This window comes from Mirounga leonina, unplaced genomic scaffold, assembly GCF_011800145.1.
Source record: "Mirounga leonina isolate KUSES-001 unplaced genomic scaffold, KU_Mleo_1.0 Mir_488, whole genome shotgun sequence".
In the NCBI taxonomy this organism is placed as follows: Eukaryota; Metazoa; Chordata; class Mammalia; order Carnivora; family Phocidae; genus Mirounga; species Mirounga leonina.
Genome location: NW_023270777.1, coordinates 5752681 through 5765704, shown reverse-complemented (window position 1 = coordinate 5765704; position 13024 = coordinate 5752681). Strand labels below are relative to the sequence as shown.

The window sequence follows — 13024 nt, the reverse complement described above, 5'->3', positions numbered from 1 at the left end:
CCCCGGCATGTAATAGTAAAACTCGCGAATCTTAGAACCAAGGAAACCATCTTAAGGGCAGTTAGGGGGAAGAGATTCCTTACGTACAGAGGGAGGAACATCAGAATAACGTCAGGCCTATCCACAGAGACCTGGCAAGCCAGAAACGCCTGGCAAGACATATTCAGGGTACTAAACGAGAAGAACATGCAGCCAAGAATACTTTATCTGGCAAGGCTATCATTTAGAATGGATGGAGAGATGCAGAGCTTCCAAGACTGGCAGAAACTGAAAGAATATGTGACCACTAAGCCAGCCCTGCAAGAAATATTAAGGGGGGTTCTATAAAAGGAGAAAGACCCCAAGAGTCATATACAACAGAAATTTACAGGGACAATCTATAAAAACAAGGTCTTCACAGGCAACATGATGACAATTAATTCATATCTTTCAATAATCACTCTCAACGTGAACGGCCTAAATGCTCCCATAAAACGGCACAGGGTTGCAGATTGGATAAAAAGGCAGGACACATGCATATGCTGTCTACAAGAGACTCATTTTGAACCTAAAGATACATCCAGACTGAAAGTGAAGGGATGGAGATCCATCTTCCATGCCAGTGGACCTCAAAAGGAAGCTGGGATAGCAGTTCTTATATCAGACAAATTAGATTTTAAACTAAAGTCTGTAATTAGAGACACAGAAGGACACTATATCATTCTTAAAGGGTCTATCCAACAAGAAGATCTAACAATTGTAAGTATCTATGCCCCCAACATGGGAGCAGCCATCTACATAAGCCAACTGTTAACCAAAATAAAGAGTCATATTGATAACAATACTTTAACTGTAGGAGACCTCAATACTCCACTCTCAGCAATGGACAGATCATCTAAGCAGAAAATCAACAAGGAAACAAGAGCTTTGAATGATACACTGGACCAGATGGATCTCATAGATATATACAGAACATTCCACCCTAAAACAACAGAATACTCATTCTTCTCGAGCGCATATGGAACTTTCTCCAGAATAGACCACATACTGGGTCACAAATCAGGTCTCAACCGATACCAAAAGATTGAGATTATTCCCTGCCTATTCTCAGACCACAATGCTTTAAAACTGGAACTCAATCACAAGAAAAAAATTGGCAGAAATTCAAACACTTGGAAGCTAAAGACCACTCTGCTCAAGAATGTTTGGGTCAACCAGGAAATCAAAGAAGAACTTAAACAATTCATGGAAATCAATGAGAACGAAAACACATCGGTCCAAAACCTATGGGATACTGCAATGGTGGTCCTAAGGGGGAAATACATAGCCATCCAAGCCTCACTCAAAAAAATAGAAAAATCCCGAATTCACCAACTTACTCTACACCTTAAAAACTAGAGAAAAAGCAACAAATGATGCCTGAGCCACACATTAGAAGAGAAATAATTAAAATTAGAGCAGAGATCAATGAATTAGAAACCAGAAACACAGTAGATCAGATCAACAAAACTAGAAGTTGGTTCTTTGAAAGAATTAATAAGATCGATAAACCACTGGCCAGATTTATCCAAAAGAAAAGAGAAAGGACCCAAATTAATAAAATTATGAATGAAAGGGGGGAGATCATGACTAACACCAAGGGAATAGAAACCATTATTAGAAATTATTATCAACAACTATATGCCAATAAACTGAGCAATCTGGATGAAATGGAGGCCTTCCTGGAAACCTTTAAGCTGCCAAGACGGAAACAGGAAGAAACTGACAACCTGAATAGGCCAATAACCAGTAACGAGATTGAAGCAGTGATCAAAAACCTCCCAAAAAACAAGAGTCCAGGGCCTGATGGATTCCCTGGGGAATTCTACCAAACATTCAAAGAAGAAATAATACCTATTCTACTGAAGCTGTTTCAAAAAATAGAAACAGAAGGAAAACTTCCAAACTCATTCTATGAGGCCAGCATTACCTTAATCCCCAAACCAGGCAAAGACCCCATCAAAAAGGAGAATTTCAGACCGATATCCCTGATGAATATGGATTCCAAATCCTCAACAAAATCCTGGCTAATAGGATCCAACAATACATTAAAAGGATCATCCACCACGACCAAGTGGGATTTATCCCCGGGATGCAAGGGTGGTTCAACATTCGCAAATCAATCAATGTGATAGATCACATTAATAAGAGGAGGGAGAAGGATCATATGGTCCTCTCAATTGATGCAGAAAAAGCATTTGACAAAATACAACATCCTTTCCTGATTAAAACTCTTCAGAGTATAGGGATAGAGGAAACATTCCTCAAGTTCATAAAATCCATCTATGAAAAACCCACAGCGAATATCATCCTCAATGGGGAAAAGCTGAGAACCTTTCCCTTAAGTTCAGAAACACATCAAGGATGCCCACTCTCACCACTATTGTTCAACATAGTACTAGAAGTCCTAGCAACAGTAATCAGACAACAAAAAGAAATAAAATGTATTCAAATTGGCAAAGAAAAAGTCAAACTCTCTTTTTGCAGATGACGTGATACTTCATGTGGAAAACCCAAAAGACCCAACCCCCAAATTACTAGAACTCATACAGCAATTCAGTAATGTGGCAGGATACAAAATCAATGCACAGAAATCAGTTGCTTTATTATACACTAACAATGCAACTGTAGAAAGAGAAATTAGAGAAACGATTCCATTTACAATAGCACCAAAAACCATAAGATACCTCGGAATAAACCTAACCGAAGAGGTAAAGGATCTATACTCTAGGAACTACAGAACACTCATGAAAGAAATTGAAGAAGACACAAAAAGATGGAAAAATATTCCATGCTCATGGATCGGAAGAATAAACATTGTTAAAATGTCTATGCTACCCAGAGCAATCTATACCTTCAATGCCATCCTGATCAAAATTCCAATGACATTTTTCAAAGTGCTGGAACAAACAATCCTAAAATTTGTATGGAATCAGAAAAGACCCTGAATCGCCAAGGAAATGTTGAAAAAGAAAAACAAAGCTGGAGGCATCATGTTGCCTGATCTCAAGCTGTGATTACAAAGCTGTGATCACCAAGACAGCATGGTACTGGCACAAAAACGGACATATAGACCAATGGAACAGAACAGAGAACCCAGATATGGACCCTCAACTCGATGGTCAAATAATCTTCAACAAAGCAGGAAAAAACATGCACTGGAAAAAAGACAGTCTCTTCAATAAATGGTGCTGGGAAAATTGGACAGCCACATGCAGAAGGATGAAACTCGACCATTCTCTAACACCATACACAAAGATAAACTCAAAATGGATGAAAGACCTCAATGTGAGACAGGAATCTATCAAAATCCTAGAGGAGAACAGAGGCAGTAACCTCTTTGACATCTGCCACAGCAACTTCTTTCAAGATACATCTCCAAAGGCTAGTGAAACAAAAGCAAAAATGAACTTTTGGGACTTCATCAAGATAAAAAGTCTGCACAGCAAAGGAAACAGTCAACAAAACAAAGAGGCAACCCATGGAATGGGAGAAGATATTTGCAAATGACACTACAGATAAATGGCTGATATCCAAGATCTATAAAGAACTTCTCAAACTCAACACCCAAAGAACAAATAATCAAGTCAAAAAATGGGCAGAAGACATGAAAAGACACTTCTTTGAAGAAGACATACAAATGGCTAACAGACACATGAAAAAACGTTCATCATCATTAGCTATCAGGGACATTCAAATCAAAACCACATTGAGATACCACCTTACACCAGTTAGAATGGCAAAAATGGACAGGAAAAGAAACAACAAATGTTGGAGAGGTTGTGGAGAAAGGGGAACCCTCTTACACTGTTAGTGGGAATGCAAGTTTGTACAGCCACTTTGGAAAACAGTGTGGAGATGCCTCAAAAATTTAAAAATAGAGCTACCCTATGACCCAGCAATTGCACTCCTGGGTATTTACCCCAAAGACACAGATGTAGTGAAAAGAAGGGCCATATGCACCCCAATGTTCATAGCAGCAATGTCTGCAATAGGCAAACTATGGAAAGAGCCGAGATGCCCTTCAACCGATGAAGGGATAAAGATGTGGTCCATATATACAATGGAATATTACTCAGCCATCAGAAAGGATGAATACCCAACTTTTACATCAACATGGATGGGATTGGAGGAGATTATGCTAAGTGAAATAAGTCAAGCAGAGAAAGACAGTTATCATACGGTTTCACTTATTTGTGGAACATAAGGAATAGCATGGAGGACATTAGGAGAAGGAAGGGAAAAATGAAGGAAGGGAAATCGGAGGGAGAGATGAACCATGAGACTATGGACTCTGAGAAACAAACAGGGTTTTAGAGGGGAGGGGGAAGGGGGGATTGGTTAGCCCGGTGATGGGTATTAAGGAGGGCACGTACTGCATGGAGCACTGGGTGTTATATGAAAACAATGGATAGTGGATCACCACATCAAAAACCAATGATGTATTATATGGTGACTAATATAACATAATAAAATTAAAAAAAAAATCCAGAGAAAACAGCATAATAGAATTTTCTGCTTTAATTTTTATGGAAGAGTTAATGTGTAAATTCACAAAGAGGATCTCTTTCTTTCTTTCTTTTTTTTTAACAAAAATGTAATTCCAGCGTAGTAACATTCAGGGCATATTAGTTCCAGGTTACAATATAGTGATTCCACAACTCTATACATCACCCAGTGCTCATCATGAGAAGCGTACTCTTAATCCCCATCAACTGTTTCACCCATCCTCCTACCCACCTCCCCTCTGGTGACCATCAGTGTGTTCTCTAGAGTTAAGAGTCTGTTTTTTGGTCTCCTTCTTTCTTCATTTGTTTCTTAAACTCCACATATGAGCGAGATCATATAGTATTTGTCTTCATCTGACTATTTCACTTAGCATTAAAGTCCCTAGATCCACCCATGTTGCAAAAGGATCTCTTTCAATGGAATCATTTATTTTCAGAAAATTTCTTATCACAGGGAAAAATGAGAAAACAGACCTTAGCATCAGAGAGGGATTCTGAAAGAACATGACACTAAATATAGACCTCAGTAGGACCTGCCTTATGTTCTAGAAGAGTGAAACCAATGATAATTTATGAGAGTCTCAAAGGAAAAAAAAACAATGACCCCATTTGAAGATGAGCTTGCAGTAAACAATTACAAACTTCAGAAGAAGTGTTAACAAAGGGGACAATTAGAAACCCTCCCTCCGTCCTCTCCCCCCAAATCCCAGAAGGATTAGTATTCCAGGAGCTGAAGATCGCTGAACAATCTATAACTATTAACTATTTCTGTTTAAGGGCAGTAGAGATGAAAGAAAGCATAAAATCAGGACATTGTAAGTAGGAAGATGTATTGCCTGAAAAAAAACATACAACTAACTAGGACTTCTAAAGATAAGAATTCAATTATTTAAATGAAAAACCAGTGCACAGGTTAAATAATGGACTAGCATTGGAAAGAGAATACATGAACTAGAAGACAGATCTGAGGAAACTGCAACAAAAGCAGCTCAGAGAGAAAAAAAAGATGAAAAATATATAAGAGGTTGTGAGAGCTGGCAAACAGAATGAGAAGATTCAAAATACATCTAACAGAGGTAAGTAGAGAATAGAGAGAAGCAACAGTTGGAGCTATAATAGTTGAGAATTTTCCAAAATCGATGAAAGACCAGAGCTCATCATCATCAAAGAGAATTTACTATCCACAGACCCTTGAAGAAATAATTATTTGCTTCAATTAGAAAATGATTGAATCCAAAAGGAAGAAACGAGGTCTGAGAATTTCTTAAATATATGGTTAATCTAAATAACAAAGGCCATAAAAAATGGCCACCTTGGGAATAGTAGGTAGAACTAAAATATAAAACAGTAACAGAAGATGGAAAAGGATGATCAAAGTATTCTAAAGTCTTTATATTGTTTGGAAGAGGCTAGATATATCACTTTATATTAGACTTTGTTAAGTCAACAGATATTGTTAAGTCACATATAAAATGAAATATAATTTCATATATAAATGAAATAAGATTCATCAATAAAATAAAACAATTGTGCAAGACTGTTGAATCACAGATCTGTACCTCTGAAACAAATAATACATTATATGTAAAAAAGAAGAAGAAGAAGAAGAAGAAGAAGAAGAAGAAGAAGAAGAAGAAGAAGAAGAAGAAGAAGAAGAAGAACGAGGAGGAGGAGGAGAAGAAGAAGAAGAAGAAGAAAGAAGAAAGAAGAAGAAAGAAGAAGAAAGAAGAAGAAGAAGAAGATGATAGCAGGAGGGGAAGAATGAAGGGGGGGAAATCGGAGGGGGAGATGAACCATGAGAGATGATGGACTCTGAAAAACAAACTGAGGGTTCTAGAGGGGAGGGGGGTGGGAGGATGGGTTAGTCTGGTGATGGGTATTAAAGAGGGCATGTTCTGCATGGAGCACTGGGTGTTATACGCAAATAATGAATTGTGGAACACTACATCAAAATCTAATGATGTAATGTATGGTGATTAACATAATAAAAAAAACAAAGTAAATAACTTCAAAATCAGCAAAGGATAAAGAGGAAAATAAAGAAAAAGAAAGGAGGAAAAACTAAGCATGGTGGCTAGAAAACACAAATTAAGATGGTAGGAAGAAATTCACTCTATCAATAATGTTAATAAATGTAAATCAGTTAAATTCAGTAATTGAAGACATAGATTCTTGGAAGGGGCTGGACTGAACAAAAATCATACAATTATTCAGAATGGCGTTTTGAGATCCATATGTTTCAAGCTCACCTAGGTTCTTAATGCCGTCCATTAACTGTGTTTCCTGAGTCACCTTTCGTTCCTATTTTAGCAATTGCAAACCTTCACTCTGCTCCCCAAGCTACCTACCTCACCACCACTCTTGTACTCCCAGCAGGTGAACATGACTCATGCTCTCCCCATTTATATAAAGACCAACAGGAAGGAATCTCCTTCATTTCTGCCTCTCCTCTGATTCCTTTAAGTCTCTGTCTCCCTAGCTCAGTTGCCTACATGGATCCATGGACCATGGATCTCATTTCTAGACTCCTGTTTGCCCCCAGCCCCTATCACATTGGAGCTAGCTATCCAACTTTCTATTTACTTTTTTAAAGATTTTATTTATTTGAGAGAGAAAGAGAGAGAGAGAGTGCACAAGGAGGGGGGAGGGGCAGGGCAGGCAGAGGGAGAAGCATACTCCCTGCTGAGCAGGGAGCCTGATGCGGGACTCCATCCCAGGACCCGGAGATCATAACCTGAGCCAAAGACAGATGCTTAACTGACTGAGCCACCCAAGTGCCCCTCTCCATCTTTCTAAAGAGAAGCTCACCATCTGTGGACCTGAATGGCATTTCCCCTTTCTTATGTACCCCACCGTATTTTCTTCTTTTTTCTGTAAATTCACCTTCTCTTCTTGACTACTGCTCTTCTTTTATAATCCATGCATCCTCCCAACTCCTGGCGAGGATCTTGGTACGCTCAGTCTCTCCCATCTCAGGGGATCCATGTCCTTCTTAAGTTACAATCCTTTCTCTCTCTCCTATTTCACAGTTTGGCTTCTTTAAAGGGTTATTTATACTTACTTTCCCTTTCTATGCTCCCATTTGCTCTCATTCTAATGTAGTCTGGCTTCTGCTTTCATGGAAATCATCCTCCCCAAGATCACTGATAACTCCTTTTTGCAAAGTTCAGTGGCCACATCTCAGCCATATCTCATTTGAGTCCTCAGCATCATTCAACACCACTGGCATGCCTTCTTGAAATGTTTTCTCTCACAATCCCTTATTTTCCCTGCTTTTCCTCTCATCTCTCTGCTCTATTCCACAGTTTACATCTTCTGTATTTCTCTTAATACGTATTAGTCTTCTTCCATGCTCTACTCCCAGTCTCATCATTGTGCACACATCTCCCCAGTGACTTCATCCACTCCTGGTTTCAATGACCAACTACTTGTTGATGACTGTCAGCACTTTATCACCAGCCAAGATCAGATATCCAGAAACCCATGGGATAGATCTATGTGAATGGCCCAGAGGCACTCCAAACTCAACACAACACAAACTAACATAATAATTTCTTCTCATTCCTAAATCCATTTCTGCTCCCATCTTTCAGCTATCGGCACCTTCACTTATCTGGGTGTTTATTCCCAGAACCTGAGACATTTCCTTGACCAAAACTTTTTTTAAGATTTTATTTATTTATTTGACAGAGGGGGAGAGAGAGAGAGAGCGAGTGAGCACAAGCAGGGGGAACAGTAGAGGCAGAGGGAGAAGCAGGCTCCCTGCTGAGCAGGGAGCCCAATGCGGAACTCGATCACAAGACCCCGGGATCATGACCTGAGCCCAAGGCAGACGCTTAACCGACTGAGCCACCCAGGTGCCCCTAAAACTTTTATCCATATATAACCATATGTGAGTTGGGTTCTGTCCACCCCCCCATCTCTCTTGCCCAAGACAGTGGAACTTCTACATAATTATTGTACAAACTCTGCACCGTCCTATCTAGAGATATGGAGGCCACAGAGAACCAGCAGTAAAACCTTGTGGTCATGTAGTGGCCATGGAGACGATGCGAGGCTGGACATCCCTGCTCTTAGTGTCTCTCCCTCCAACCTCAATTGTCTGTTATCCCAGAGTGGGCATGAACTGGTCTACCTGCCCCCATCGTTACTTTTCATTTTCCCTGCCCTGTCCCTACCCGGAACAGAGGCTTTGATATTTGGAGAAGTCCCAATAATCTGACAAAGAGTGTATTCCCTCCAAGCGGTATCCTGCTCAGAACCAGGGTCTTAATTGTTCCTCTAATCCAGGAGCAGGGCTGGGAATGTTGTTAAGCCTGCATACACAACAGCCTGCCCACAAAGGGTGAGAGGCTCAGACACCCCCAAGTCCTGTCTTCCAGTCCCCCACAGGGGAAATAAAAGCCTTCCAAACATTGTGGGATAAAGGAAGGAAGCTACATATTGCATCATCTCCCAGGATGACAACCGTTTTTGAGAGCTGAGCTTCCTGAGAAGTCACTGAAATTCCCTCATGGCAATCAGACTTGTGAGATTTTTGCAGGCTGGTGGGTTTTCTCAGGGTGCAATCATGCTGAACCAGCCAATGCTCACAGCAGTGGGACTCCTTAACTTCGGGGCAACTGCACACGCTGGCTAAGGATGAAGTCTGAGCTACCATCCCCTGCGTGGAAGACGAGGCTGGGCACAGACTTAATGCTCATCAGACGTCTGTAGAGTTGAGTTGTCAAATGCACCTCCCAGAAGGCAGGAACTCCCTAACACAGGGTGTGAGCTGGTCGACTCAGGAATCCCACCTCGCTGGACTTTCTAGAAGGAATTCTGGAACATGGAAAAGGTACCTGGGAATTCTGACTTCGTGTTTTTTTGTTTTTGTTTTTTTTCCCCAAAAACTCAGGACTCGGGCTGGGAGGAGGGCCTTGCCGCCCAACCTTGGCTGACAGGGCAGTTTTACCTTCTTCTCAACTTCGGCGGCTGTCTGCTTGGTGGTCTCCAGGTTCTCCACTAAGGCCGTGTCCCCCAGGAAGTTCCCAGATGCTGAGGAGAGGCGAGATAGCAGGTTGTCTTCTAAGGTCTTCAGGGTGATTTTGAACCCATTCTGCTGCTTCGTGAGATCTGACTGCAAACGTCAAGTAAGGTGGAGTCAGATGTGGAAGCCCTGAGCATCCTGAATAAATAAATGCTATGGGGGTCAAGTTCCTTCCTTCAGACGAATGAAGCGGGAGACAGGATAGCATGAGAACAGACAAGCAGATGAACTGAATCCCAAATGCACCATTTATTAGTCATGTGACTTTGGGCTAATTTAGCTACTGCTTCTTCTTTTTTAAAATATTTGACAGAAAGAGAGAGAACACAAGCAGGGGGGAAGGCAGAGGGATAGGGAGCAGCAGAGTCCCCACTGAGCAAGGAGCCCAATGCGGGATTTGATCCCAGGACCCCGGAATCATGACCTGAGCTGAAGACAGATGCTTCACTGACTGAGCCACCCAGGTGCCCCACCTTCCTGGTTTTAAATTAGCCCCCTGGCTTTTTAATATCACGATACTTTATTTTCTTGGAAAGTCTTGTCATTACCTCGAATGACATTGTTTGTCTATGCTATTTATTTTCTGTGTTCCTCCACTAGACTATAAGCTCCGTGAGGGCAGGAACATGGTCCCCCAGTCCGTGGTATTTTGTTATAGCAGCCTAAGTTGACTAAGACACTCTCCTCACATGGTGGTTACTTCTGGACTCATGTGTGGGCCCAAGCACGTTCATAAACCTGGGCCAGGCTCTGCTCTTGGTGACAAGAGTGTCTGGTCTCCCAGCTGTCTTCGGCCTCTCTGTTCTTGATCTTGCTCTAGTCTCTGTTTCCCAACTGGACATTCAGGCAGCTAAATGGTGATGGCCAACCCTCACCACCCCCCAAAGTCTAGCTAAGAACCATGCTGCTCCGCTCCAGGAAAAGCAGCCCCCACGCTTCACCCAGAACGGAGAGCAGGATCTAGTGGCCAAGCATTTTCATCCTCCCTTCCTTGGTGGATCCTCCACGTACCTTCAGCTGCTCCAGGTCCGGCCTCTCCATGCTGACCACAGCAGCCAGCAGCTGGTCCTCCAGGCCGTCCCTGGTCACCGTGAAGTTGATCAGGGTGGCCTGAGCCTGCAGTTCGGGCTGGTAGTGAGGATTGGCTAGCTTGGTGTGAAGGATGAGCCGGAACCTGGGATTGTATTCACACTCTTTGTCTCCAATTTTAATGAATCTGGAACATAAAGGGTCATGTGAAGGTGGGGTGCCTTCCCATGAGAATCGGTTCAGGGACAGAATTCTAGATGTTTTTTTGTGAGATCGTAGCAAGCAATATTGCCACATTCGGATTCCTCCCAAGCATGTCTAGATTGAGCCCTGAGATCCTTGTTTGCCCCAGTGTGGGGCATGGGGGTGGAGGGTGAGAGACTTTCTCGCACGGCCACCATGTTTGATTTGACGTGCATGGCTGTTGGGAGAGCCATTCACACTGTAGTCCAAGTAGGTTGGTACATTATGAAACTTTCCCAGCAGATGGCAGTAAAGTGTTTGCAGAAAAGGACACCATCAGTTTGCACAAAGGTGCTTTACAGGCTCGCAAAAATAGGGCGTCCTTTCTTCCATGGCTGATGGAGAACTATGGGTGGAAATGGTTAATTCAGCAAATGAGCACATCCTAAGGACATGGAAAGGCAATTCATGGCCTGGGCAGTGGGTAAAGCAACCCTCCATGATAATGCTCTCTCTCCTATGTGCTTATTGTCCTTCATCCTCTCTCATCCTCTTCCTTCTGCCAGACACTTGCTAAGCCTTGATCACTTGCCAGCCCCCAAAGCAACAGGGGCTCATCAAAGGGCCAGAGCACTGAGTTCTCAGAACCCAGGAGTCTAGCTTGGATAAAATGCTCATGCTTACAAGGCAGCCTGCATTTTGACCACTTCCTTTCTAAAATTCCTCCAAAAGAGTGCACTGCTCCCATGTGGGAGGAAGTCAAGGAGGACGTGATTGATGGGAGCAAAGTTATTGCAGGAAACTTTCTCTACAAGTCAAGGGCAGCTAAGTATTCCCCTTGTGGAGGCGAGAAAGGTGTGAGTGCTGCAAGAAGCCCGTGACAGGCGTTGAGGAGAGGATGTTCAGGGAAGAGCAGATCTGCTCACGGTTCTGGGAGCCTGCTCCTCAGGAAGGATCAGCGACATGGCGGAGTCTTACCGTCCTTTCTTGATGACCTCTCTCCCAAGCAGGGGTCCCAGAACAGGATCAACGGACTCTTCTAGGTTTTCGATCAACACCACGTCTCCAGCCTCCAGGGCACGCTCTAGGGTTTGGAGGTAGCTGGGGAGAGAGCTGGACAGTATGAGCCTTTGGCAAGGTACAGATGCACAGGAAGTGTAACAGGACAACTGGGGCCTCCATGGAAGACGTGGGGCACAGCTGCCTGGGCTGACCTCGGTGGGCCCGTTTTTCTCTATTTAAAAGGATATTTATTTGATCTTGTACAGTTTCAGAAATAAGGAAACATGACAAAATACAAAAAAGGATACAAAAATGAATGTGACCCTTTCATTGGTCATTCGTATTTTGGTGTTGAATGTGTATGTTTGGATATATTATATTTTCAAGTTGATTCCTTTTATTATATTTTATTTATAATTTAATTTATATTTGCATTTATATTTATTTACTATTGGATTCATACAGCACGTTTGTTTTATAATTTGGTCCTTCTACATAAAATATATTGGAAACATTTCCCCACATTATTAAATATTCTCCTGTAACAATTTTCTTTCTTTTTAAAGAATAAATTTTAATTTTATTATGTTATGTTAGTCACCATACAGTACATCATTAGTTTTTGATGTAGTGTTCCATGATTCATTGTTTGCATATAACACCCAGTGCTCCATTCAATACGTGCCCTCCTTAACACCATCACCAGGCTCACCCATCCCCCCACCCCTCTCTCCTCTGAAACCCTCAGTTTGTTTCCCATAGTCCACAGTCTCTAATGGTTCATCTCCCCTGAGCCAAATGACCTGAGCCAAAGCCAAGAGTCAGAGGCTCAACCAACTGAGCCACCCGGCTGCCCCTAGAAAGGAATCAAAGTGTGGGGAATAGGCTAGGATGAGATTATCTGGTCCATGACACAGATAAACATATACCCTGGTGGACCTTGGGATTCATTTCTCCTCTTATCCTTTCTAGAAGAAGGGATCCATTCTGGTAGTTTATATTTGCTTTAACTATTTTTGTAACATTGCGTGTTTGATTTAAACAATGCTGGCTGATCTGGACCTCTGGGCAGCCACGTTCGGGACGGATGACCACAGCAGTAAGCCTCACCTTGGCGGCTGTGTGTTGGGAGAGGATAAACCTTGGGTTTCTAGCTGAGGACCATCTGCTTCAAACACTGCCTCCATCGGTTTAAAAAAATACTTAATAAATTAATTTACAATTGCGGTGAAATGTACATAACACACAACCTGCC

At 42.1% G+C, this 13024-nt stretch overlaps 1 protein-coding gene across 1 annotated transcript in view; it reads right to left on the bottom strand.

Annotated features, from left to right (window-relative positions):
- The window catches only part of DNAH9 (dynein axonemal heavy chain 9), a 339619-nt gene that overhangs the window by 77309 nt on the left and 249286 nt on the right, over positions 1-13024 (bottom strand). The window contains exons 54-56 of the mRNA XM_034989621.1: positions 11746-11868; positions 10567-10771; positions 9481-9645 (exon numbers count right to left, since the gene is read on the bottom strand). Of these exons, the coding sequence (XP_034845512.1) occupies positions 9481-9645; positions 10567-10771; positions 11746-11868 (493 nt within the window). The remainder of the gene's footprint in view (positions 1-9480; positions 9646-10566; positions 10772-11745; positions 11869-13024) is intronic.